This window comes from Dipodomys ordii, unplaced genomic scaffold (genome assembly GCF_000151885.1).
Source record: "Dipodomys ordii isolate 6190 unplaced genomic scaffold, Dord_2.0 Scaffold232, whole genome shotgun sequence".
Taxonomy (NCBI): Eukaryota; Metazoa; Chordata; class Mammalia; order Rodentia; family Heteromyidae; genus Dipodomys; species Dipodomys ordii.
The window spans coordinates 127,992-155,801 of NW_012267448.1; the positions used below are offsets into that span (position 1 = coordinate 127,992).

General features: G+C 37.8%; 1 protein-coding gene across 3 annotated transcripts; it reads left to right on the forward strand.

Moving 5' to 3' along the window:
- Positions 1 to 539: 539 nt before the first annotated feature.
- LOC106000651 (histone-lysine N-methyltransferase SUV39H2) lies at positions 540 to 22,063 on the forward strand. Of its 3 annotated transcripts, XM_013035937.1 has the most exons (6): positions 540 to 596; positions 3,886 to 4,031; positions 13,623 to 14,294; positions 16,436 to 16,582; positions 19,772 to 19,901; positions 20,990 to 22,063. In XM_013035937.1, the coding sequence occupies exons 1-6, from the start codon at positions 566 to 568 to the stop codon at positions 21,094 to 21,096; spliced, it is 1,233 nt and encodes a 410-aa protein (XP_012891391.1). In that variant the 5' UTR covers positions 540 to 565; the 3' UTR covers positions 21,097 to 22,063. The 3 variants fall into 3 exon arrangements, with proteins under 3 accessions (XP_012891391.1, XP_012891392.1, XP_012891393.1); XM_013035938.1 differs by lacking the exon at positions 16,436 to 16,582; XM_013035939.1 differs by lacking the exon at positions 3,886 to 4,031 and having other exon boundaries at positions 566 to 596.
- Positions 22,064 to 27,810: the final 5,747 nt, after the last annotated feature.

Sequence of the window (27,810 nt, forward strand, 5' to 3'; positions counted from 1 at the left end):
AGCTGTGGGGGCACATTTGAGCATTCAGATAAAGAGACAATGCCCAGGCAACATGCAATGCTAATGAGAGGCAGCGAGTGGGCACACCCACAGAATCTGTCCCACAAACATATTTCCACGTGCTGGCAATTTTGGAATCCCGAGCTTTAGCAAAACAGGGCAGTTGTTTCGGGTGGCTGAGGAGCCGGATCAGGAGGGAAGCTTCTACTGCATCCTACACTCAGGCTGCACGATTTTTGAGGGTTGCACAGTTCACGCAGCGCATGGCAGCGTGGGAAAAGCTAAGGCAGACGGGCTTCCTTGGGAAGAGCCAAATATGGCCTGGCTAGGGGCGTGGCCACGCCCACTCCATGGAGGCTCACCGCGTCCCCGTGCACCCGCGCCTTGAGCTCGCGCAGGCGTACTGGCTGTCGCCTGGGTTGCCTCTGCTGACGTCAGGACGCATCGCGGAGTTCAGCCTCCAACCGGGGCTTTCGGAGTCCCACGCGGGGCCACATTGGGGGCGGAGCGTCGGCCAGCGGAGGTGTTCTGTCCGACCGCGCAGTTTGAATGAAAGCACCTCAAGATGGCGGCAGCCGGGGCCGAAGCGCAAAGAGGTGAGGATGAAGCGCGATCCCTAACCCTTGTCGCTTCGCCCTCCGGTTCCTAGGCATACGCCCGAGGCTCGGCCAACATCCCCGCCATCTCGCTGGCTAACCAGATGTGACTTGGCGGGAGGTCGCCCCTTGCTCTGGTCACACCCCAGCCCTCCGCCAGCTCCCCGTGGCTGTCCTCAGCCTTCACCTGGCCCCGGCCCGCTTCCTCCCTTGCCTCACAGTGGCCCTCCGTGTCGTGTTCCCCCTTGTGTCGTCCCTCCCTCCGTGTCGTCTCCCCCTCGTATCGCCCATCTGCTTCTTGTTTCCTTTCTCCACTCGTCCCTCCATGTCCCCTTCCCCAGACCCTGGCCAGGATGCCTGCTGGCAGGGCTGAGGCTTTGGTTCCTTTGTGGCACTTTGAGCAGGGAGTGTGCAAGCTGCCTTCTACTGGACAAAAAGCCTGCTGCGGTGATGGTGAACTCGGGACCGTAGGCTTGGTGGGGGTCGGTGGGAAGACTAGGAAAGGGATCTCCCTGCCCCCCCTCCCATCACAGACACACTGGGAGGTCGTTCACTTTCTGGGTGGAGAAAGCACCAGAAAGTGATTATTTGTAAGAGCGACCTCTGGATTACCTTGTAACTTTTTCTTTTCCTTTTTTTTACATTCTCCCTCCCTCCCTCCCTCCTTTCCTTCCTTCCTTCTTTCCTTCCTTCCTTCCCTCCTTCCTTCCTTTCTTTTATTTTCTATTCTTTTCTCCCTTTTTTTTTGCCCAGTAGGAACTTAGAGTTTTATTTTGGGGTGGCTGGAAAATTAACGTGTGTGTGTGTGTGTGTGTGTGTGTGTGTGTGTGTGTGTGTGAGCGCGCATGTGTGGTGGTTAGGCACTTTTTGAAAGCCTGGAACTTTGCAATACATTCTGGAATTTCGAAGTGACTTTATTATTGTCCCTTAAAAATAGTACTTTTTTAAGGAATGCCAGAGTTAGTGATAACTTGTGCAAGGGGTTTTTATTGCGTTGATACATTGTTTCACAAATGGTCAGGTGACATCTTTTTCTCTGTTGTTTTAAAAGCCACATGTTTGTGTTACCGACTCAGTTAACTGGGGCCCTTTTAAACTTTACATGCATAGAAATTCTGTATATGAGAGGAGAGCCTAGTAGCCTGGCCATCCAGGCTCTTGAGTGCCCAAGGCTTTATTTGAACCTCAGAATTGGTTATCATTATGATTCAGTTCATATGAAATTAAATTGGTATTAAAAATTTAAGCTCCATTTATTGACCTGGTGATTGGCCTGGCAGGGCTAAACCTGTGGGTATATGGACTGCATGGTTCCCCCCCCCCCCGCCCTTTTAGAGGTTAGATTGGTATATCCAGAAGTTTAAAGCACCATGATCTGAGAGCTAGGAGCCTATTGCAGCTAAGGGTTTAGAAGCCCTAGTCTGGGCACTCATGAAGGACTTGTAGCTGTTGGCTTTAACCAATAAGAGCACTTGGAAACTATTATAATCCTTTGCTTCCATCAGCAGACCCAGGAAACAGCTATAGCTGATCTCTTCTTGTACAGGCCTCAGCAGTACCCTTTGCTTTAAGCTACAAATATTACAGCTCTTGGGCCCAGGGTGGCTAACAACTTGACCCTTCAACCTTGGCAGCTCTCTGGATCTCTTCAGTGATCAGGACCCTCAGTTTCTCTTCCTAAGCTTCTAACAGATCTTACTGTCTCTTGTCTCCTCTGCTCCCATTCATTTCTGCCTTGGCTTTCTGGAACCCTTCACCTGTCCTCTCACCACTACTGTAGCTGGCACTACTGCCAGGGTGCTGCCTTTGCCACTGCTACTGCTTTGCTTCTACTTCCCCTGTCCTCCTTGTTACCAGCATAGCTCCCTCTACTAAAGATAAATATAAAAAATAGACAAGAAAAGATTACTGGAGAAAAACCTTTTATTGGGTCTGCTGTTGGAACACTAGCGGGCACATGATAGTGTCTTCCAGCTGGCTCACAGAAAATTGTGGCATCAGCCATGTAAATACAGTGTGTGCTTGCACCAGTCACAGCATAACTCCATGGGCTTGCACAGTCACAGTCCTGCAAGGCCATCAGGCTCTGGCCTAGGTAGAAATGGCCAGGGCTCACCTAGAGTTCCTTGCAGTTTGTGATGGCAAATAACTATAATAACAATAATGATAATAATAATTATCCTACACAAGCTAGTTGACATGGCTAGTAGTAATGGTGACACATACACAGAGGAGCCAGAGAATACTTCATCATTAAGCAGTTAGAATTGCTATGTAGATTTCTCAAGACAGTGGAGGATTCAGAGCTGCTGGGCTGGCATAAAGGTAGTTTGGCTGCTTGACTGTGGTCCTTCACTGGAGCCAAGAAAGGGTCTTAACAGCTGTCAGTCACAAGGGTCAAATTACCCTGGACCCCAACAGCTTAATGAAAGGAAAAATAAAAGGGGTGCTTATAATAATAAAGATTATCAGTAGGAGTACCTAACTTTTTGTTTGAGGTTTTTGTTTTTGCTGGTCCTGGGGCTTAAACATTGGGCTTGGGTGCTGTGCCTGAGTTTTGTTGCTCACAGCTGGCATTCTACCACTTGAGCCACAGCTTGGTTCCTAGTCTTTTTCTTTTTTGTAGTTAATTGGATAAGAGTCTCATGGACTTTTCTGCCTGGCCTGACTTCAAATCATGATCATCAGATTGTAGCCTTGTGAGTAGCTAGGATTAGAAGTGTGAGCCACCTGCATCCAGCTTTAACAATGTTTTTAAAATAGACAAGGTGAAAATATGAGTTTATAGCTACAGAACGGTATTACAGTTAGATTTCAGATCTTATTGTCCATTTAAAGAAAAAGTTACTTTTAAATTATTATTTTCTTAAGATATATTTTAGAGGTACTTCTAAAAATAAGTATGACCCAGAAATAGTTTTATTCAGATAGTAATTCTATGTAGAATGTAATGGGAAAGTAAAAAACATTACCTCTATTGACCTTTGCATCTGTATGTAATCTTTAGAAACTTTATAGACATGAAAGCGTTGTCACATGGTTTAATAGAAGTTAACCAATATCAGTAAAACATAGTAGGTTAGAGATATATTAGAAGGTACATGAAAACATACCACAGTTCTTTAATGCTTAATTTTATCTTGAACACACATAATTGGTTTCTTACGGTACTGACTTTTATACCAAAATGACCAGTTGAAGGGTGGGGATATAAAGGTTTTAAGTCTCTCATTTTTGTTTTAACTGAGTAGCTATTTCATTAGTAAAGAACTCTATTTTCTTATTGTAGTGTGGTGTGTTCCTTGCCTAGTTTCACTTGATACTCTTCAGGAATTATGTAGACAAGAAAAGCTCACATGTAAATCGATGGGAGTCACCAAAAGGAATCTAAGCAAATATGAGGTGGAATACTTGTGTGACTACAAGGTAGAAAAGGTAAGGCAAATGTCTAGATCCTTAAAATAGACCTATTCACACTTCAGTATTACCTATTTCTGTGACATAAAAATAACCTTAAATAAGCAAACTCTTCTTAATGTTTCAAATTCTAGGTAGTAATTCATTTATATGTCCTGTAACCTATTTGCCAAGTAATATTGACAGGATTTTGCATAAAGCATGCTAGCATTGGAATATTTTAAAGTACTTATATCCCTCTACATCCAATTCTTTATTATCTCCACGTATAGATTACCAGAGCAAACTGATCTCAGGTTGTCTTTTCCTGATCACTCATTTTGTTCCTGCATCATAGTTTCCCCATGATCACCTGAAATGAACCTAGAATTTCAACCAATGTTAGTCCTACTAAATGTTCTCAAGAAGCATCACCATTTTTATTTCAATCACCAGATTTTAGGAGATTCAGTGGTGTAACAGAATGTTTTTAATTTCAAAGTCATTTGGGGTTTTGTTTAATACCTTACAATTGATGTCAGCAAGCTCATTTAACTTCTCTGGGTTTTCCTTTAGTCCTCTTAAAAATGGAGCTCTTCCAACTAATGTACTGTTTATCAAAATGAATACCAGGAACTGGAAGCATGTTTTGGGGAGATGGCAAAAAGGGGCAGCAGCAAATGAATGGAGAGTGACAAATTCAGTCATTTAGCCAATATACATTATTTAAAAAATGAACTATATAACTTGAGGGTAGGGATGGGAGGGGGAAAATAAGGGAGAATGATGGAAGGGTTGACATTGACTAAGAAGCATTGTACTCATAAGCTGACATACGGAATTGGAACCCCTTTGTACAACCACTTATTAATAGTAAATTTAGTTCTTCTAAGAAGCTTTTTATTTTGCATTTGATTATTTATTTTTTAGTCAGGCGTGGGTCTTGAACTTGGCCTGAGCATTTTACTGAGCTCTTCAGCTCCAGGCTAGCCCTCTACCACTTGGTTAATCGGAGATGAGTCTTATCAACATTCCTGCCCAGGCTGGTTTTGAACTGTGGTCCTCAGATCTCAGCTTCCTGAGTAGCTAGGATTACAGGAGTGAGCCACTGGCATCAGGCTCTTTCTGTTTTCTTTTTGTACTTGTATAAAGGGTTTTTAATGAAACAAATCAGTTTATAAGCATAATACATCTTGATCAATGTCATCCCTTTCATTGTTCTCCCCATCTTTCCCAATCTCATTCATCCCTTCAAATTATGTGGCTCCATTTTCACATATGCACATTGAATGCCTTGACTAAATAAGATGCTTTTTAATCTAAAACTTGTAATTATATTTTTCAGTAATTCATTTATAACAACCTCTGATGAAGAACTCTTATTATAAGTAATCTCAGTTCTTTCAGGTCAAAGAATCAAGAATACTGTTTTAATTCTTCATTGTTCCTTCTGTTGAATCATCACCAAATCTAGTTCCCCTTTGAAATATCCATTTGTTGGTATCATTGTCTTTCCTGCTTAGTAAGACCTCATTTTCACCTGTGCCTTTAGCATCCCTCTATGTCTGAAATATCCCAGCCATCCTCCACATCCATTTACAAGCTCTGAAAAATTCATGTCACTGAGAACATCTGATAATCATATATATTGGTTCCATCAAGTGCTTCTGTTCTCATACCTATCAATTCTATTTGACAATTTTTTTATCTATTGCTTTGTTTCCTCATTCATATCATGGATTTTCTGTATTTATGACTTTTTCTGGATTTCTTCTGCTACCCCTTATTTTCTCATATTCAGCTGAATACTTCCTCTTTTACCTCAGTGAATATATCTTTTAAGACTGACGTCTTCATTTTACCACCAGTTATCTGTATTCACTCTTATTTTTTTTGTTGTTGTTGTTGGTCGTGGGGCTTGAACTCTGGGCTTGTGCACTGTCCCTGCTCTCTTCAGCTCAAAGTGAGCGCTCTACCACTTGAGCCATAGTGCCACTTCTGGTTTTCTAGTGGTTTATTGGAGATAAGGGTCTCATGGACTTTCCTGCCCTGGCTGGCTTTGAACAATGATCCTCAGATCTCAGCCTCCTGATTAGCTAGAATTATAAGCATGAGCCACAGGTGGTGCCCAGCTTCACTCTCACTTTTAAAGATGTCATTTTTTGGAGAGAAAGTCTCACTATGTATCCCTCGTCTAACCTCTGACTTCTGTCCATCCTGTCTTAACCCCCAAAGTGCTGAGATTAACAGACACATGGCAACTTGGTGGCTTTTTAAATATAAAGTTCCATTTTCACTGATTTGTCTCAGTAAATATTTAAAAAGTACCTGGCCCTCAGAAGTCATTCTTTATATTCCTTCCCTACTAATGCAAATATTCCTATAGTCACTTCCCATTAATTTTTAGCAACATTATTGAGATGTAATTTTCATACCATCGTACCATTCACATACATAACATTTATGGTTCAAAGCTTAGTATACTGAAATTAGTGAATTTTAGCATTTTTCATTGTCCAGAATAAAACAAGCCCCTTGCTATCACTTCCCAAATCGTTCTCTATTTTGCTGTCTCTGTCTTTCTACCTTTAGTTTGTTTTTCAGATAAAATGTAATGCTAACTTTGCAGTGCTTGCCTCGAACCACGATATACTGGCCTCAAACAATGATTCTTCTATATCTAAAGCATCAAGGATCACCAGCATACAACACCACACTCAACTCCATTAACTTTTAAACTTATTTTTAATTTGTGCCCTTATCATTGACTTTCTAATGCCAAATTTGAAGGTCTCAAGTCTTAACATAGTAGTTTGCCACATTCACCAGTGTTGCTCTATTTTCCTCATTTGAACTCTTGTCTGTGGAGAGGCAGCCTAGATTCAAATTCTAGCTTCTTTCTGCAAGCCTCTCTGTCCTTCATCTTCTTTGTCTATAAAAATCGAGTAATAGTGCCATCACACAGGGTGTAATTAACATTAAATGAATTAATTTAAAATAAATAGAACAAACAGACATTTAGTGATTATATCAGTGTTTACTATCATTATCTTTTATCTCCAGTCTACCTCTTAACACACACCCCAGTCTTCTTTTTGCATTTATCATCCTTGAGGTAGGCCAGTTTGGCTGATACCCTCTTACTTGTACTTCACTGTTCACTGACGATGACAAGCTTGCATCACTGCACCCAGCCATCAGTTAAAATGGAATCTCATTTGCCTGGGCTGGTTTCAAACTGTGATCCTTCATCTCTGCCTCCCAAGCAGCTAGGATTACATTTTTAGATGTTCTTTACAAATCTCTTACTGTATTTTATCTATCCTACCTCTGAAATGTAGATAAATTTTCCAAGGTTTTGTCCTTGGCCTTCTTCTGAGTTTGTAGTTGCTGTCTGGGTGACCTCTTTCCTAGTGGTTTCTGCTTATACCAGTTTGTCTCATGAAACCCAAATCTTTCTGTGCCTTCACCTCTTTCTAGGCTTCAATTCAAGTAAGTATCCTAGTCACCCAAGTTCTACACATTTAAATTAGTACCCATTTTCCTCCCTTATGTCTGCATTTCATCCACTATCGTAGTATTTCTAAGTATAACCTTAATTTCATACTTTATTCTTCTGTCGTATCCTATAAATCTAATAAGTGATCAGGTTGCATTATTTATATTTATATTTGTCTCTTCCCTATCATTCCCATTATTCTTTCACAGAATTACCTAAGATTCTGTATTTACAAATCAAAGGTATGACTAAGATTCATTCTTACACAGAATTCTGTATAAGTTCCTTGCTGTTTAATTTCTCTCTTTGTTCTATTTCATCAGTGCATTTTGTTTCTTGCTTTGGGATAAGCAACTTTAGTTTGCTCAGTTAATATCCTGAACACCTCATTTATATATTTCTTCTATCTAGTATTAATACTGTCCTTTTCCTGTGTGGCCCCTTCCGCTTAGATCATAAGTAATATTGTCTCAATACCGTATTCCAAAATGCCATTACATCTTGTGAGACCCAACTGTGATTGCACTGAAGTCTTGCTGAAGATGTTTTAATACTTCCTGTTGTCTTCCTTATAATCTGAGATACATACTTGCAGATTTACTGAGTATCTACTATGAGTCAAGCACCGTTTTAACTATGGAAACAGCCTAAAAACAGACATATTTTATATCCTATTTTCTTAAACACTTCATGCACTTTTGTGCATTGGCAGTGGTTAATAAATTGAATTATGTTTTCCTTCACTCATTTCTCCAGTGACCCAGTCACCATTAAACCACACCTTGGTAACTTCATACTATATTATACAAATATCCTATTGGCTAATGTATTAGTTACATTTGTGTAGCTGTGTCTGAACACTAGACCTAAATTACTAAATGACAGATTTATTGGTACTCAGTTTCAGAGGGTTAAGGCCATAGTTGTTTGGGCAGTGGGAAGATGGGGCAGAGGTTTTCATCTCATAGCAGACAGGAAGTAGAAAGTGAGACAGAGCCTAAGATCAGGTATCCTTCAAAGGCATGCCCCAGTGAGTGATATCTTAGTTTCCACAATAGCCCTAAATAGCTCCATCAGCTGTAAGTGAAGCCTTCCATACCTGAGCGCAGAGGGGACATAAAAATCCTAAGATTCTGCTATGACCAGCCTATAAAGCCTCCTGAATCCAACATTGTTCAAAAGCCCACTGGGACACCAGGCAAACTAAGTTTGAGCCTCTGAAAAAACAAGAAGAAAGAAATTACATACTTTTGCTGGATGCTAGTCATTCAAGAATGTTATTAATCCTAGCTACTCAGGGGGCTGAGATCTAAGGATTGTGGTTCAAAGCCAGGCCAGGGCAGAGTAGTCTGTAAGACCCTTATCTCCATTTAAACATTTAAAAAAGCCAGAAGTAGAACTGTTCCTCAGTAGTAGAGAGCTAGCCTAGCCTTGAGAAAAAATGCTCAGGGACAGCACCCCAGCCTTGAGTTCAAGCCCCAGGAATGGTAACATACAAAAAAAATTGCACCCAATTACAGTGGCATAAAGATTCCTATTCCCAAAAGGAGGAATGAGGCATAAAAGGGCTGGCTGGGGCCAAAGCACAACCAAAGGTTTCCTGTTTTTCTCCATAGGCTCATTTAACAAACATTTAAGTTTCTTCTGGGTGTTAGGTATTGTATGAGTCTGAGAATATAAAGAGTGATAAGAAAGAGCTCCTCATTTTTAAAGAACATAAGCCTAGTGAGAAAGATTGATAAGTAATCTGTTGCAGTAAATACAGTGGCAAACATAATTACAAGGTCTGTAGGAAGTACACACAGGATAGGTCACGGTTTCTCAGATGATGCGAGTTCCAATATAGCCTGAAAGAAGAAACACTGTAATTTAGTATAGCCTCTGTATAAAGAGTATAGAGAATAGGAGGGAGGGAGAGAGAGAAAGAGAGAGAAGAAGAAGAAGAAGAAGAGGAGGAGGAGGAGGGATGAGGGATGAGGATGGGGACGGGTCTTTCAGCTATCTTGAGATGATGTGAAACCATTTGAAAGGCTGTAAAATAATTGTAATTTGGAGACTTCTCTGCAATAAGGAAAGTAGATTAGCAGAAAGGAAATGACACATATGACTACGTGTTCTAAAAGGCTGTGGTGACCTAGGGAAGAAATGATGGTCCTTGAACTGAAATAGGAATGATGGTAGCAAATAGAAATAGCTGATTTTGTGAATGTGTGTATGTGTATGTGCGCACACATATGCACAGTCCTGGAGCTTGAGCTCAGGGCCTGGGTGCTGTCCTTGAGTTTTTACTCAAAGACAGTACTTTACCACTTGAGCCACAGTTCCACTTCTGGCATTTTTTTGTAGTTAATTGGACATAAAGAACCTCATGGGATTTCCTTCCCAGGCTAGCTTTGAGCCATGATTCTCAGATCTCAGCCTCCTTGGTAGTTAGGATTATAGGCATGAGCCGCTGGCATTTGGCTTGATTTTATTTGTTCAAAGGTAATATTTGTGAACCTCTGATTTATAGTTGGGGGTAGTAGGGATCTGCAATTAAGTAGCTACATCTAAAAAAGTGTGAATTTCTAATTTGGGTAGAATTAGTGGAAATAATATTACTATTCAATTAGGTTGGATTTGAGGGAGATAACTTGAATATACTTCAAGTAAAGGTGTTGGAAACATGGCTCCAAATCAAGAGTGAGATATAATTGGCCAAATAGACCTTGAAGTAATTGTCAAAAGATAATGATTGAACTCTTGAGAGAGGATACTTTTATTACTTTGACATTTATTGTCCATTTGCCATATCTTGCCCTAGGAAGTAGGAATCTCAGCATTAAAGGAAATAGGTATGGTACCTGATAATGGAGTTTATAAGGTTACAAATTCAGACAGAATTAAGTGCTCATACAAAGTACTCAATTATAGCTAAGGTGAGTGCTATATAACAGATCTACCTTATCTCAGAGTGATGGAGTTTCATTAGGGATACTTAGTCCTGAAGAATGAAAAGATAAATGGGTTAGAAATAGCTCAGGATATTGGGTGTAACCTAAGAATAAGGACACCAACTTGAACTGGGCAAAGCTGTTTACTTCTGCAGAATTATAAGCCACTAGCCAAAAATCTGGCCAGCAAACACAGAGCAGGTAGGTTGCTCCCTTATTATCTCTAACCCAACAGGTCCTGTGCCTCTGCTTGGATTGGCTGAGTTCAGGTTCACAATCTGCAAAAGGATATGGCTTATTAACAGGGTGCAACTAAAGCTCAAGGAGCTTCTAACAGAATGTCTTAAATGCAAACCACATGGGCCAAAGCAGGAACTTTTCTGAAAAAACAATTATCACAAGATTAACAGAGAGGAAGCAACTATTTTGATTGAAAAGAGATTTTCTCACACTTCAAATCTTGATCCTCAGATCTCAGCCTCCTGAGTAGCTAGGATTATAGGCAGGAACCACCGGTGCCCAGCAACTTGTGTAAATAAACCATAGTTGTAAGCTTTTGCTTATTTCTCATTCTGCCTGCCGTATTCCTTAAATTCAGTCTTTCACAGAGTAGTTTGTTCCACATCTTCTCTTTTCTCTGGTTATCTGTCCTATATTGACTTTACTCTTTCTGTTTTAGTGGGATTGACTGTCTTAACTATTTTGGCATTTAAATATGTCTCAAATTGCTATTTCAAACATTATTGCCTGTTCTCCCAATGAGATTTTACTGTGGTAATGCCTTAAACTTCATCATGCTTCATACTGACCAAACTTTTAAGTAGAGATACTAGAATGCATAAATTAACTTACACCAAATAAATAGTAAAAAAAAAAAAAGCAGTAGAAAAAAGAAATGCATGGGGCTAGGAAGGTGGCTCAGTGGTAGAGTGCTTGCCTTGCATGCATGAGACCCTGGGTTCGATTCCTCTGCACCACATAAGCAGAAAAAGTCGGATGTGGCGCTGTGGCTCAAGTGGTAGAGTGTTAGCCTTGAGCTGAAGAGCTGAGGGATAGCATCCAGGCCCAGAGTTTAGGCCTCATGACTGGCAAAAAAAAAAAAGAGAAGAAATGCATGTGGGCTGGGAATGTGGCTCAGTGGTAGAGTGCTTGCCTCGCATGCATGAGGCACTGGGTTCGATTCCTCAGCACCACATAATCAGAAAAAGCCAGAAGTAGCACTGTGGCTCAAGTGGTAGAATGCTAGCCTTGAGCTGAATTGCTGATGGGCAGCACCCAAGCCTAGAGTTCAGACCCCACAACCAACAAAATAAAAAAAGAAGAAATGCATGTGCTGTATTCCAAATTACACAGGGATAATTTATGGATAAGTTTACCACTCTATTCCATTTCTGTAGTTAATCAAGAGTAGCTTACAGATCAGAATAAGATACTGATTTAATAGATAAACCTAAGGGTTTGGGAGTTTTATTTGGAATTTCAGGTTATTGAATTAAATTTTTTTTAACAAATTCAGTGATTTTTCTGGGTAAAACTATCTTGTTTTTCAAAATGGAAATACCATTTTTTAGTTTTAAAGATAAAACTATCTACAAGCCAAAATAAAATGTTATTAGTATTTCTGTATTATTTTCCAAAACATTCATGCTTTATGTATAATTATTATAAGTTAACTAATATGATTCATAATAAATCTTAGTCATTTAAAATGCAAGTGACTTAGGTAATCACTACTATATACTATTTGGGAAGTAAACTTGAGTGGAAGATATTTTAGTTTTTCTAGATGATAATTGAATGATATGACTTAAAGCCAGTATTTGTTTCTTTCATGGATTTTCTGGCAACATTTATTTGGCATAGCTCAGGGCTATGGTAGGAAAAAACTAGCAGTAAAACCAGGACCAAGTTGCATTGCTTTCATGTGGCATCAGAAAAATTTTAAATTTAGAATTAAGGAAAACAGAAATTTTAAGAGCTATCTATTGTAGTGTAAAAGTACCAAATTGTGAAAGAAAACTTTTAAGTTTTAAGCTCAGGTTCACAAATACTTCAGTGTGCACTAGACATTGCTGTGTATTTACATGGAAATATGGGTTTTGTATATATCTTTACATCACACTTTAACACATTTGAACAGATGAACTTTCATCTGTTCATGTATTGCATTCATCTGTTTCATACATTGCAATCAGTTTTTCAAAATGAAGCAGAGTTCTTTTCATAGGAATAACTGCTTGTTAAGTAGAATATGAGAAAATACTAAGATACAGATAGTGGGAATAAAATAAGCTCACTCTTGGATATATCATGATGTCCTTCAATCCAACTTATGCCTCAGCAATATAACAAAAAAAACCCACAGGTCATTTGTCATTAATAAATTATGGATAGAGACTGGGGTTTTAGCTCAGTGGTAGAGTGTTTGCTCAGCATGAACAAGGCCCTGGTTTTGATCCCTAGCACCACACTTGCACGTGTGTGTGTGTGTGTGTGTGTGTGTGTGTGTGTGTGTGTGTGTGTGTGTAGAGAGAGTTTCATATGTGAAATTTTTATATGTATATATATACATACATATAATTTCAATATGCATTTTAAAAGTCAGGTATTTTCCTTTTTTGTACTAAGTCTTTGAAATTCAGTATGTATTATACTTAAAGCACATTTCAATTCAGACTAACCCCACTTCAGGTTCTCCATAGCTACCTTGTCTTAACAATGATTTAGACAACAAATTTTGAGAATATTTAGAGGATATTTGACCATGACATTGGGAAATATAAGTTCTCTAATGTCCAGTGAACAATATTAAGTTATAAACCATAGAGAACAGCCTGCATCTGTATGGGCCAAGTAAGCCACTAACCTAGGATTTAGATAGCTTTGAGACCATTTATTTCCACAATCATAATAAATACTTTTTTGTTTAACCTAATTTACTGTTTAGGAAAGTATTCATGAATTTCAGAGCTTTTATTTTCTCCAGGTAAGATACTTGTCAAACATGTGCTGTATCTAAATTCTATTTTACATAAGGGAAAATAGTTTTATTTGTATGATTTGTGCTTTATCAGGAATTTGTAAACATTTACATACTCTGAACTATTACTAAGAAAAATGGTGATAGCTCATTCTTTAAAGTATTTTAAATAATTGATGTTATCATAATCTGATTTGTATTTTCTTTTATATTTTAAGGATATGGAATACTACCTTGTAAAATGGAAAGGGTGGCCAGATTCTACAAATACCTGGGAACCTTTGCAAAATCTCAAGTGTCCATTACTGCTTCAGCAATTTTATAATGACAAACATAATTATTCATCTCAGGTAAAGAAAGGCAAAGTAATAATGCCAAAAGACAACAACAAAACTTTAAAACCTGCTGTTGCTGAATATATTGTGAAGAAAGCTAAACAAAGGCTAGCTCTGCAAAGATGGCAAGAAGAACTCAACAGAAGAAAGACTCATAAAGGAATGATATTAGTTGAAAATACGGTTGACTTGCAGGGCCCACCTTTAGATTTCTTCTACATAAATGAATACAAGCCAGCCCCTGGAATCAGCTTAGTCAATGAAGTTACCTTTGGTTGTTCATGCACAGATTGCTTCCTTGAGAAATGCTGTCCTGCTGAAGCTGGAGTTCTTTTTGCTTACAATAAGAAGCAACAAATTAGAATCCCTCCTGGTACCCCCATCTATGAATGCAACTCAAGGTGCCAGTGTGGACCTGATTGTCCCAATAGGATTGTACAGAAAGGCACACAGTATTCACTTTGCATCTTTCGAACTAGCAATGGCCGTGGCTGGGGTGTGAAAACCCTTGTGAAGATTAAAAAGATGAGTTTTGTCATGGAGTATGTTGGAGAGGTATGTTCAGTTTATCACATAACAAATAATGCGTAAAGTTTATACTTTTGAAAATTAACCTTTGTATTGCATGCAAAACATAAATAATTCATAATCTTTATGTTACCATTTGCAGATATATAGGAATTCATTTTCAGGTTTTGGAGAAAGGTCAATAGCATGATTAAAAATACTTGTATATGTGCAAAAAATAGAACGAATTGTTATAAAATCATCCTCCAAAAACATCCATAACTGTTGAAGAAAGCATGCATATGTTGTGAAATATAACATCTCTCACACAAAAGTCATAAGAAAATTAATCCTAAACATACTAACTGAAATTAGAAGTTATAATTTACTTCATTCATTTGGCCAAATGATGGTTAAGTTTAGTTAACTATTTTGTATCAACATGTTATCTAGTAGACCAATTGGTTTATGAGTATTATAGAATATACATTTGTTGTAGCCATAAGGAAAATCTCTTTATAATTCCAACACTTTTCAGACCATTCTGTAAATTATTGAATACCAGCAAATTCAGTTTTACATATGTGTAAGTATAAACTAGTTTTTCTCATGTGCCACCATATTCTTGTAATAAATAAGCACCCTATCTTTCTAATCCTCTCAACTCAAAAGAAACTGGCACGGAGAATTTAGGTAATTTATCCAAGGCCAAATGAGTAATGAGCCTCAGTAGAAAACAATAGGCAGGATTCAGAATTCCAGAATGATTCTTTTCACTGAACCACAGTGTCTTGAACTAAATGATATTTTAAGCTATGACAACAGATACAAGTGTCACCATATATCTGTGATTATAATATCTGACTGGTTAGTGAGATTATTTGGAATTGAGTCATGTATAATTACCTGTGTTAATCTAGAATTTTGAAATGAAGTCCCTGTTTTGAATCTTGTATTTTTTTATACTCAGAAATTACTAGATCTAGGGGCTGGGAAGGTGGCTCAGTGGTAGAGCGCTTGCCTTGCATGCATGAGGCCCTGGGTTCGATTCCTCAGCACCACATAAGCAGAAAAAAAAAAGAAAGAAATTACTAGATCTTTATATAATCACATTATTTTTTCTTTTTTAAAATTTTGTCTGAGGCCAAGCACTGGTGGCTCATGCCTATAATCCTAGCTACTCAGGAGACTGAGATCTGAGGATTGTTGTTCAAAGCCAGCCCAGGTAGAAAAGTCTTATGAGCTTCTTATCTCCATGTAGCTACCAGAAAACCAAGTGGGGCTGTGGCTCAAAGTGCTAGAGCACTAGCCTAGAGTGCAAAACCTCAGGGACAGTGCCCAGGCCCTGAATTCAAGCTCAAGCCCCACAACCGGAAAAAATAAATTGGCAGCAACCAGATTTGGTTGATAAAACAAATCACTTTGGAAATTTTTGGTTTCTTGAGCTGTTTACATGATAAAGCTTTTTTTAAGAGCAGAATTATAGATGATGTTTTCTCCCCTGTGGCACTGGAATTGTAGCATGGCCTCACACATGGTGGCCAACGACTCTACCACTGAGTTGTATTCCTAGCTCCTGAATGGTTTTGAACTATTGGTATTACCTGAATACCTGTTCTATGAAGTTAACTGCAAGTTTATCCTAGCTTCTTTCCTGTTTTGTAATATAGTTCCATTTGTAACTGCATAGAGATTTGTTATAGGAAAACAATAACTTCAGAACATATTTGCAACATATACTAATAAATGTAGTACTCTTCAGTTACAGGCTGCAGAGAGCTATCGTTTTAAAGTGTTTTGAATGCCTTAATGATAATATAAGTAGTGCAATGTTTCCACCTATTAATTTTCCAAGGTTTTATTTAACAAATTATTTTGGCATCATTTTCATTATTTCAAATATAGCTCAGTTTTTGGTGAATATTTGTTTTGATAACACTTGATTTTTTATAAATATGTTAAACATATTAATATATTAATTGATTTATAGAATGAATATTTCTTTAGTTCATCAACGGCAATATAATATGCTATGGTTTGGGTAGTATAATGTTACCCGAGTCCCATCTGCTCAGGGGGCTGAGGTAGGAAGATCACTTGAGCTCAGGAGTTTGAGAATAGCCTGAAAAATATAGCAAGACACTGTTTCAAAGAAAAAAGAAAAAACTATAGTAGTTTTTTTTCTTTAGGTAATTACAAGTGAAGAAGCTGAAAGGCGTGGACAGCTATATGACAACAAAGGAATCACATATCTCTTTGATCTGGACTATGAATCTGATGAATTCACAGTGGATGCAGCTCGATATGGAAATGTTTCCCATTTTGTGAATCACAGTGTAAGGAATATTTGACTTATAGATAAGACCAATTCAATTTGATCCTGTTTTTAATGATTTTTCCATAAAGGATAATTACCTTGAAACTATAGACTCTTCTAAGGTATTTTAATATTAAGGGCCTCTTTTCCTATGACATGGTTTATTGCTGTTCTAGGAAGGTAGACATTGAGGTGCTTAGAATACCATGTTTTTATCAGATGTGGTTGTTCACATCTGCAGTCCTAGCTATTTGGGAGGTAGAGATTGGTAAGATCACAGTTTGAAGCCAGCCCAGGCAAAAATTTGCAAGATACCTCTATAAATTCTGTGAGTTATGACATCTGCCATCCCAGCTATGTAGCAAGCATAAATGTGAAACTGACCTTGGCATAAACAAGAGACCCTATTTGAAAAATAGTGAAAACAAAAGGGCTGGTGGTGTGGCCTTATTGTTAAGAGTCCCTGCTAACAAACACAAGGACCTGAGTTCAAACCTCATCCTTGCCCTCCTTCAAATGACCCTTATTTTACTTAAGATAGCCTCACATCAAGAGTAGTGATGTGAACAATTTGGACATGCAATAGAGAAGGTGGAAAGTGCTTTCCTAAAATAAAGGAAGTACAACTTGATTTTGAGGGTCACATCACAGTTGCTTAATTTTATTACAGTGTTACTATCACACTGTTATTATTGTTAATATCTTACTGTGCCTAATATGTAAGTTTAGTTTATGATAAGTAGAGCACATAATAATGTTTGCATTATCTGCAGTTTCAGGCATCCACTGAGGGTCATGGAATAGATACTTCATGAGTGATGAGGGAGGACTATTGTGCAGCTGAAGATAAACACAGTTTCTTAGAATGTGAGCATGTTATTGTATAATTGAGGGTTTGTGGAGTATAGAAGCATTTAGTATCATTTTTTCAAATTATAAATTAGCATTCTTTAATTTTTTTTTTGGTCGGTTGTGGGGCTTGAACTCTGGGCCTGGGTGCTGTCCCTCAGCTCTTCAGCTCAAGGCGAGCGCTCTACCACTTGAGCCACAGCGCCACTTCCGGTTTTCTGGTGGTTTATTGGAGATAGGAGTCTCACAGTCTCTCCTGCCCGGGCTGGCTTTGAACCGCGATCCTCAGATCTCAGCCTCCTGAGTAGCTAGGATTACAGGCGTGATCCACCAGCGCCTGGCCATTCTTTAAATTTTTAATTCACACTTGAAAGAACTTAAGAGTTGTAGTTCTAACAGAATCTTATATTCTAAAAACTATTTCCAGAAGTAAGGGAAGTGGTCAATGTGATTGATATTAACTCCATTTTATAGATAATATGCTATAGATAATAAATAAAATTTATCTCAGAATAAGTTGGATAGCTGATCTTATAAAGATGTCATGTTAAAACTTCTGGTTGATTGCATACCAAGAAACTGATATATGATTTAGCAGTAATATGTGAGAAACCTATTTTTATTTTTCTGATTTAAACTTTGGCTTTTGCTGTTTTTGCAACTGGTGTTTGAACTCAGGGCTTCATGCTTGCTAAACAGGCGCTTTGCTACCGAGCTACACTTCCAGCCATTTTTTGTACTGGTTATTTTTTTTTTTTTGGGTCCGGTCGTGGAGCCTGAACTCTGGGCCTGGGCGCTGTCCCTCAGCTCTTCAGCTCAAGGCTAGCGCTCTACCACTGGAGCCACATACCACTTCTGGCTTTTTTCTTTGTGCTTATGTGGTGCTGAGGAATCGAACCCAGGGCCTCAAGCATGCAAGGCAAGCGCTCTACCACTGAGCCACCTTCCCAGCCCTGTACTGGTTATTTTGAGGTAGATTCTCACTTTTATCCCAGGTCTGTGTGTGGCCCATGATCCACTTAATTTATACTTTCTGTAATAGTTGATGACAGGCATATACCACCATACCCAGCTTCTTCTGTTGAGATGTAGGCTCAAACATTTTTTCTTGTGCTGGCCTGAAATCTTCCTGATCTCAGCCTCTTATATAACTGATGATATACATTACCACCATGCTCAGCTATTGGTTGAGAAGGGAATCTCATGAACTCATTGAGAAGGCTAGCCCAGAACTATAATCATTTCTGTCTTAGGCTTCTGAATAGCACAGGAGTATAAACATGAGCCACTCTATTACACTGGCTAAGAATTTTGTTCTTAATAAATTTGAAGTGAAATTATCCTTTAGTATCTCAGGATTGACTTGAAGATTCCCTGCAGGCATCAAAATATTTGAATGTTCCAGTACCTTAAATAATACTATAATATTTGTATACAACCTGTACATTTTCTCTTATTCTTTAAATCGTGTCTAGATTACTAATAATATAAATACTATGTAGCTTGTTGTTACACAGTATTAAGCAAATACTGGCAAGAGAAATCAGTTTGTACATGTTCAGTATAAGTACAATTTTCCTATAAATATTTTAATTCACTGTTGATTGAATCTGAAGTTAGTCAACTATGGATATAGGACACACAGATAGCCACCTCCCAACATAAATATATTTTATTAAACACTTGTTTTGTCTATATAATTTCTAATATCTCTTCATGCATATTCTATAATGTAATGTAGAGTTCTCAAAATGTTGAACAGATCTAAATAAATGTTTAAGCAATGAAACTCTGTGACATTAAATTTGAATTGAAATAGTTACAGATAAAAAACAGTAATGTTAATTGGGACTTGTACTAAATTTTTCCAGAAAAAACAGATACTGGATGAAAAAGATAGGCAGACTATTTAATTGTTAAAGCTGCATAGTTGTATTTGCAGATTTATTGCATTATTTTCTCTCAAGTATATCTGAAGTTTTTATGTTTTAACAGTAGTTTTGAAACAACTTAGTTCCTATAGAACTTTAAAAATAAATACTCTGAGCTGGGTGCCACTGGTTCATGCCTATAACCCTATCAATGCAGGAGGCTGAGATCTTAGGATTGTGCTTCAAAGCCAGTTCAGGGAGAAAAGTTTGATTTATCTCCAATTAAGCACCAAAAAAGCTCATGGTAGAGAACTAGCCTTGTTAAAGAAAGTTCAGGGACAGCACCCCACCCTGAGTTCATGCTCCATAACTGGTACAAAAAAGAAAAAAGAATACCCTGAGAAGTTAAAATTTTTTATATGGTATATAAAAGAGCTCCTTGACCTAACTCTTACTTAAACAGCTGTCGTGTTTGTTTGTTTTTTTAGTGTGACCCAAATCTTCAGGTGTTCAATGTTTTCATTGACAACCTTGATACTCGTCTTCCTCGAATTGCATTATTTTCCACAAGAACCATAAATGCTGGAGAAGAGCTGACATTTGATTATCAAATGAAAGGTATGGTTTTCAAGTATAGTTTCATTAGGGGTAGTTTCAGTATGAGGAAGTATATCTAAGACCTTAGATTATCAGAACAAACTGTAAATGAAAGAAATTGCCAGGCACCAGTGACTCATACCCATAATCCTAGTTACTCAGGAGGCTGATATCTGAGATCCCAGTTCAAAGTTAGTTGGGGCTGAAAAATCCAAGAGACTCCAGTTAACCAATAAAAATCTGGACTGAAGGTATGGTTCAAGTGGTAGAGTGCTAGTAGTAGACAATCCAAATAAGATGGCTTAGCCAAGTGTGAGGCCTGTTACTGGCACCAAAAAAAGAAAAAGAAAAAATGAAATCAATCGAGGCTATAAGACTTAGTCACCTTACTTAAGGTCTAAAGTTTATCTGGTGACTAGAGCTAGAGTCCAAGTCAGCTTGACTTGGGCTGGGGAATGAATGATCTCTCTTACATACCACATTTCCTACTGATTTGTTTTCAAAACTTCCATTTTAGAAGTCCATTAGAGCATATTTCTCAATACTACTTGTATTAATACGCCCACATTTGTGAAGATTTACTAAGAGATACATATTTACAAAATTGAAAGTATGATTTTAAATCACATGTGAACTTCTTCCTTCTTGAATCTGACTTTTGAGAGAACATTTGATTCTATTTGCTTTATTGTGACAATGTGAGTATTTCCTTTCCTCTGTTTTTCTAAGAGCAATGGCCTTCACATATTATTACTGTGGAACTTCATTTCATGTGCTGTCAGGAAGAAAGGACTTTCCATTGGATTTTCTCACTAAGTTTCACATGTCAGGTAGCCACTTGGACAAGGTTAGGCAAATACCAGTTTTATCTCTTACTAGCCCATACCATCCTTAGAAGACAATTCATGTCTATCTTAGAATATCCACATTTATAAATACAAAGGGTATTAACTTACTCTAATGGTGTTGAGTAAATAAGAATCTTTACTTGCTACCTTAAAAGAACATATTAAATGCATTCTAAATAGTCTTTCTCTCTCTCTCTCTCTCTCTCTCTCTCTCTCTCTCTCTCCCTTTCTTTTATTTTTGTCTTTTTCCTGTATATTCAGGTTCTGGAGATATATCTTCAGACTCTCTTGACCACAGCCCTGCCAAAAAGAGGGTCAGAACTGTATGTAAATGCGGGGCAGTGACCTGCAGGGGTTACCTCAACTGAGATTTCAGAAAGTAGATCTGATGATAACTATTTTTTCCTAATGTTAATATTTAAAGCATTTGCTATTGTTTGATATTATCAAGATTATACCTGTTAACTTATAGTCCATGTTACATTTGTCAAACATTATTGTTGATTCTGAAGAGGACTCAGTATCACATAGCCTAATTTCTAATTTGAAGTGTACATATTTGGTAATGAGAAATGAAACGTAGAAGACAAACTGTTTATAGATGAACATGAATGCTTGGTCTGTGTGTCCAGGGAAGTGTCCCCTTCTGTGTTTGGAAATGTTAAACTTACAAGGTTACCACAACATTCACTCTCATTTCAGAGAAACAGTTGATCCCATTTGTGCACATAAACACATTCTATTTTTATTACTATGTTGTTATTCCTGTTTAATACTCATAATCTTATATTTGAACCAATAGGAGATGCTGAATTTTTTACACTAATTTATACTTTTTCCTTAAAACATTGGCATCTCAATTATAGACACAAGGTATGTAAAATTTTAATTTAAGTTTTACTTCATATTTTGACACAATCTACAACATCTAAACCTAGAATTCTCAAAAGGTTTCTTAATTCTATAAAAGTAAATAAAATACCTGAAAATATAAAACCTCTCTGAAAATTCAGAGTGGCTGGAAACTAATCTTCCTAAGGACATGCCTGTGCGACCAGGAGGACTTTTCTTGGCATTATAGGCAAGAGAAATGGAATTCTCTGAAGTCCCATTTACAAAGATATCTATGTTGAGTACCTCTGGTCTAAATAGTGCAGCAAGACATTTACGGAGCCACTGTAGCTAGAGATAATGTAATATTCACTGACGTTACCTTCTGTGTCAGGCAGTTTCATGTCCCTTTACATCCATATTTTTATATTTCCTGTGGATTCTTCTTAAAAAATATTCTGTATTTGAATGAGAGTTTTTTGATGTAATAAAGCTAAACTTGGCCAAAATATGCCTGAATGGAGATCTTTTTATTAGTTGATCTGTAAAAATTGAAATCAGATTTTCCTTGCTATATTGTTAAGACCTCAATAGAGGAGAACAATCTGCATCTCTCATTTTGGAATTTTTAATCATGTTAACAAGAAAGTAACTGTAGCAAATAAATGAAGCTTTCAGTGTTGCTAAATAAGTTATAACTAAACCTGTTTCTGGAGGCTTTAGCGACCTGAAACTGAATGGAGCACTTCTTCATCCTTAACCTTGTTGTTGGGAGCTGTATTTTATTGTTATATTGCAATCATGTGATTTTGCTCATTTGCATGTTTGAGACTTTCTCCTATGTTTTACTAATCAAAATTTATGAAATGTAGCAAAATATTTTAATGACATTTCTTCTGTTTTCCTTTTGAGAAAATATTCATGTAGTGCTGCTGGTGAGGAAGCTTCCTGTGCCATGCTCACATTGAGTTACAAATTCTCCCAGGTTAAAGATTTTATGATCTTTTTCTTAAAACCAGCTTACATTAGCTATACAGAAAAAGATTTCATCTACTGAAAAGATGAATCCAAGGTTTCTAAAATTTATTTAAATTTTATTTTCCTTTTAAACACTCAAGCATTGGAATATTAAATGTACCTTTAAATAGCACAACATAGATTCTTCTGAAATTTGTGAGCAGTTAGGTGAGCAGATATTTAATTATTATATGCTAAATACTCCATGGAAATGCTAAGAATTCAGAGGTAATATTCATTGAGTAAGGTTTGCACCCTTTACATATATTCATATACTTCTCCAAGATTTTTGTTATTATTTCTACATTACACAAAAGGTAACAGGCTTTGGATGGTTGTGTAAGGTTTCTTTTTGGTTTTTGTTTCTTGGGGTTTTTTTTTGTCAGTCTTAGGGCTTGATCTTAGCCCGGTGTCCCTGAGCTCTTTTGCTCAAATCTAGTGTACTACCACTTAAGCTACAGCACCACTTCTGGTTTTCTGGTGGTTAATTGAAGATAAAAGTTGCAGACTTTCCTGCCCCCATTGGCTTTGAGCTCCATTCCTCAGATCTCAGCCTCCTGAGTAGCTAGGATTACAGGCATGATCCACCAGTGCCTGGCGTGGTTGTGTAATTTTAACACGACCAAGATCATCCTGTTAAGCTTCTAGGCCTAAAACTATACTTGACTTTTCTGTGCCAATTCTGGGGCTTCAACTCAGGGCCTGGGTCCTGTCTTTAAGCTTTTTGTTCAAGGCTGGTGTGCTACTACTTGAACAATAGCTCCACTTCTGGCTTTTTGGTAATTAACTGGAAGTAAGAGTCTCACTGACTTTCCTGCCTGTGCTAGCTTTAGATCTTAACTTCCTGAATAACTAAGATTATAGACAAGAGCCACCAGCACCCAGCTCACTTCCAACTTTTTGGTAGTTAATTTGGAGATAAGAGTCTCAGACTTCCCTGCTCAGGCTGCCTTTAAACTACAGTCCTCATATATCACCCTTCTGAGTAACTAGAGTTACAGGCTACATGTCTCTTTTTGAAAGCACTATAATCTTCAGAGACTTTGCAAAACATCCATTTATATTAATTAAATACATATTTAGGTCCCAAGACTCTCCTGACTAGTCATTGTGTTTCTTCTGTGATACATCTTGGCATTTTGAATCTTATTTTTCTTCAATAATTTATACTAGAATTAATTATGCCCATTTTCTTGCTATTTTTAAAATACAATTTTTTTGTTACTAAGATGTTGTACAGAGGGGTTACTATTTCATAAGTAAGATAATGAATACATTTGTTTTTTGGCCAATGTCACCCCTTGCTTCACTTTCCCCCAGTTTCCCCCTCCTATCCCTGCCTTCAAGCTCTTACTATTTTTTGAGAGGCATAGTGCTTAAGAGTATGGACTTTAAAGCAATCCTTTTTTTTCCCTTTTTTTCTTTTATTTTTGTGGGTGCTGGGTCTTGAATTCTGGGCCTGGTGCTGTCCCTAAGCTCCTTTTGCTCAAGGCTAGCAATCTACCTCTCGAGCCACAGCACCACTTGGGACTTTTTCTGTGATTAATTGAAGATAAGAATCTCACAGATTGTGGGGCACCAGTGGCTCATGCCTGTAATCCTAGCTACTCAGGAGGCTGAGATCTGAGGATCACGGTTCAAAGCCAGACTGGGCAGGAAAGTCTGTGAGACTCTTATCTCCAATAAACCACTCAGAAAACCGGAAGTGGAGTTGTGGCTCAAGTGGTAGGTGCTCACCTTGTGCTGAAGAGCTGAGGGATAGCGTCCAAGCCCAGAGTTCATTCCCCACTACCGACCAAAAAAAAAAAGAAAAGAGTCTGGCACCTGTCTGATAAGCATTTCTTTTATGGTCAGAGATGGTGAGCATTCCTTCATGTGTCCATTGACCATTCTTGTTTCCTCTTTAGAGAAGTCTCTCTTTAAGTCTTAAGCCACTTGTTGATGGTTTATTTAGGGTTTTTTAGGATTTACTTTTGGGGGATTTAATTTTTTGTTTATGTATATTTTAGATATGAGGACCTTTTCTGTTGTATGGCTAGTGAAGGTATTCTCTCAGTTTGTGGGCTGTCTGTTTATCTTGTGAGCTATGTTCTTTGCCATTCAGAAGCTCTGAAGTTTAATGCAATCCCATTTATACAACCTTTCTTTGATTTGTAGTTTCTTGGTCTTTATTAAGAAAGTTTCGGCTTGTGCCAAGGAGTCCTAACGTTTCCCCTATTCCTTCCTCTAATATTTTCAGGTTACCTGCTTTTACCTCGAGGTCTTTGATTGATTTGGAATCCATTATGGTCTCAGGTGATATATAATGATCTCTTTTCAGTTTTCTACACGTGTTTAGCCAATTCTGCCTGTACCATTTGTTGAAGAGGCTTTCTTCCATCCTGTTTTTTTGTTTTTGTTTTTTTGGCTCCCTTATCAAAGATTAGGTGGCCATAAGTCTGCGGTTTCATTTCTGGGTCTTCCATTTCTGGGTTCTATTCCATTAGTCCTCAGGCCATTTTTGTGCCAGTACCAAGCTTTTTTTATTACTATGGCTTTGTAGTAGTGTTTGAAGTTTAGTGTTGATATTCTTCCACAATTTTCTTCCTGCTGAAAGACCAAAAATAAGTTTAGCAGTAATTTCAGACAAAACTAAAATGTTTGTCATCTGTTACTGGAAAGTAAGTGTTAGATACTGCACCAAGGCAAGATAACAGTAAGAGTTATTAAGGGATCAATCTGCAATGACCAGTCCAGGAATTTGGGCAGTCTCTCCCCCAACTCTGTCGAGAAAACATTTAGGACAAGACATAATTCAGCATTCCTGTGGTTGGCCCCACTTCTCCAACCAATGATGTATGATTTAGCCTATCCTGTAACCACTAAGCTAGAAAGTCCCTGCCCTCACTGGAAATGATCATACTCCTAACCAATGAGCTTGACATCCTTCCCCCTGCTACATACTCAATAAAAACCCTGCTGAACAAGGGGTTGGGGCTCACAACTGTGTTCTGCTGCGTCGGTGATGATTGTGAGTCCAAGCTGAGCTTGCAAATAAACGACTCTCTTGCTGTTTGCATTGGTCGTGGTCTCTGGGGGTTGCTCCAGGGTCTCAAGTTCAAGTCTAACACTGCTAAGTATTGTTTTTGCTATTCGGGGTATTTAATTATTCCATATGAATTTTTGGATTGTTTCTTCTATTTTATTAAAGAATGAAGTTGGGATATTGATGGGTATTGCATTGAATTTGTAGATAGCGTTTGGGCACTATTCCACGATTCCCATTTTCATGATGTTAATTCTCCCAATCCTGGAGCATGGGAGATTTTTCTACTTGCCTAGTTCTGCTTTAATTTCCTTTTTAAAATTTTTAAAGTTTTCATTGTAGAGCTCCTTCACTTCTTTTGTTAAATTACTTCCTAGGTATTTTTTTGATGCTATTATGAAAGGAGCTGCTTTTCTGATTTCAGCCTTGCTTTTCTCATTGTTGGGATACAGAAATGCTACAAATTTGGGGGTTAATTTTATACCCAGCTACTTGGCTAACGTTTTTGGATTAGCTCAAATAACCTATCGATGTCTATGGGGTTCTCTAAATACAGGATCATATCATATGCAAAGAGAGTTTTACTTCATCTTTCTTTGTTTGGACCCCCTTTATGTTTGCCTCTTGCCTTGTTGCTCTAGCTAGGAATTCTAATACTAAGTTGAAGAGGAATGGAGAGTGGACATCCTTGTCTCATTCCTGATTTTAGGCGAAATGGCTCTGACTTTTCACCATTTAGTATAATACTGGCTGTAGGCTTGTCATATACCACCTTTATTATATTAAGGAATGTTCCATGAATTCCTAGTTTCTCTAGTACTTTCATCATAAAGGGGTGTGTGATCTTGTCAAATGCTTTTTCTGCATTTATGGAGATAATCATGTGATTTTTGTCCTTGCTCCTATTGATATGTTGAATTACATTAATTGACATGTATTTTGAACCAGCTTTGCATCACTGAAATGAATCCTATTTGATCATAGTGCATAATTTTTGATGTGTTGTTGAAATTGGTTGATCAGAAATTGAGAAGTTTTGCATCAATGTTCATCAAAGAAATGGGTCTATAATTCTCTTTCTTTGAGGAATCTGTGTCTGGTTTCAGGATGCTGGCTTCATAGAATTAGTCTGGTAGTAAACTTTCCCTTCCAATTTCATTGAAGAGTTTTGAGGAGTATTGGAGTGAGTTCTCCTTTGAAGGTCTTACAGAATTCAGCTGTGAATCCATCTGGTCCTGGGCTTTTCTTAGATGAGAGTTCTCTTATTGCTATTTCTGTTTCATTACTTGGTTTAAATTTAGTTGATTTAAATCTTGGTGTAGTTTGGGGATATCAATATTTGCTAGAAATTCTTTCATTTCCTCCAAATTCTCAAATTTTTTAGCATAAAGATTTAGAAATTATTCCTTTACAATGTTCTCCATCTTCCTTGTTTCTGTCATGATTTTTCCATTCTCAGCACTTATTTTATTTGGATGTGTTCTCTCTCTCTTTTTTTTTTTTGTTAAGACTTGCTAAGGGCCTGCCAATTTCATTAGCTTTTCTGAAAAACTGAGTCTTTGTTTTTCAATCTTTTTTTGGTTGTGGGGCTTGAACTCTGGGCCTGGGCACTATCCCTCAGCTCCTCAGCTCAAGGCTAGCACTCTACCACTTGAGCCACAGTGCCACTTCTGGTTTTCTGAGTGGTTTATTGGAGATAAGAGTCTCATGGACTTTCCCGTCCCTGTTGGCTTTGAACCATGATCCTCAGATCTCAGCCTCCTGAGTAGCTAGGATTACAGGTGTGAGCCTGTTGATTCTTTTTATGGTTTGTTTTGACTCTTATTCATTTAACTCTGATTTAATTATTTGTTTCCATCTACTGTGTTTGGGGTTTTGCTTGTTGCTATTTTTTCAAGGAGCTTAAGGTGTATCATTAAATTATTGAATTGAGATTTCTCCAATTTGTTGATGTACAGGGGCATAAATTTCCCTATTAGTACTGCCTTTGCTGTGTCCCAGAGAAAGCTGGTATTTTGTGTGTTCCATTGTGTTTATGATAATAAACGTTTGAATTTCCATTCTGATCTCTTCAGTGACCCATTTTTGATTCAACAATGTGTTGTTCAGTCTCCATGCATTACAGGATTTTCTACAGTGGCTTTTAGTGTTAACCTGTAATTTTATTCCATTTTGGTCTGAGAGAATGCAGCGAATAACTTCAGTGTTT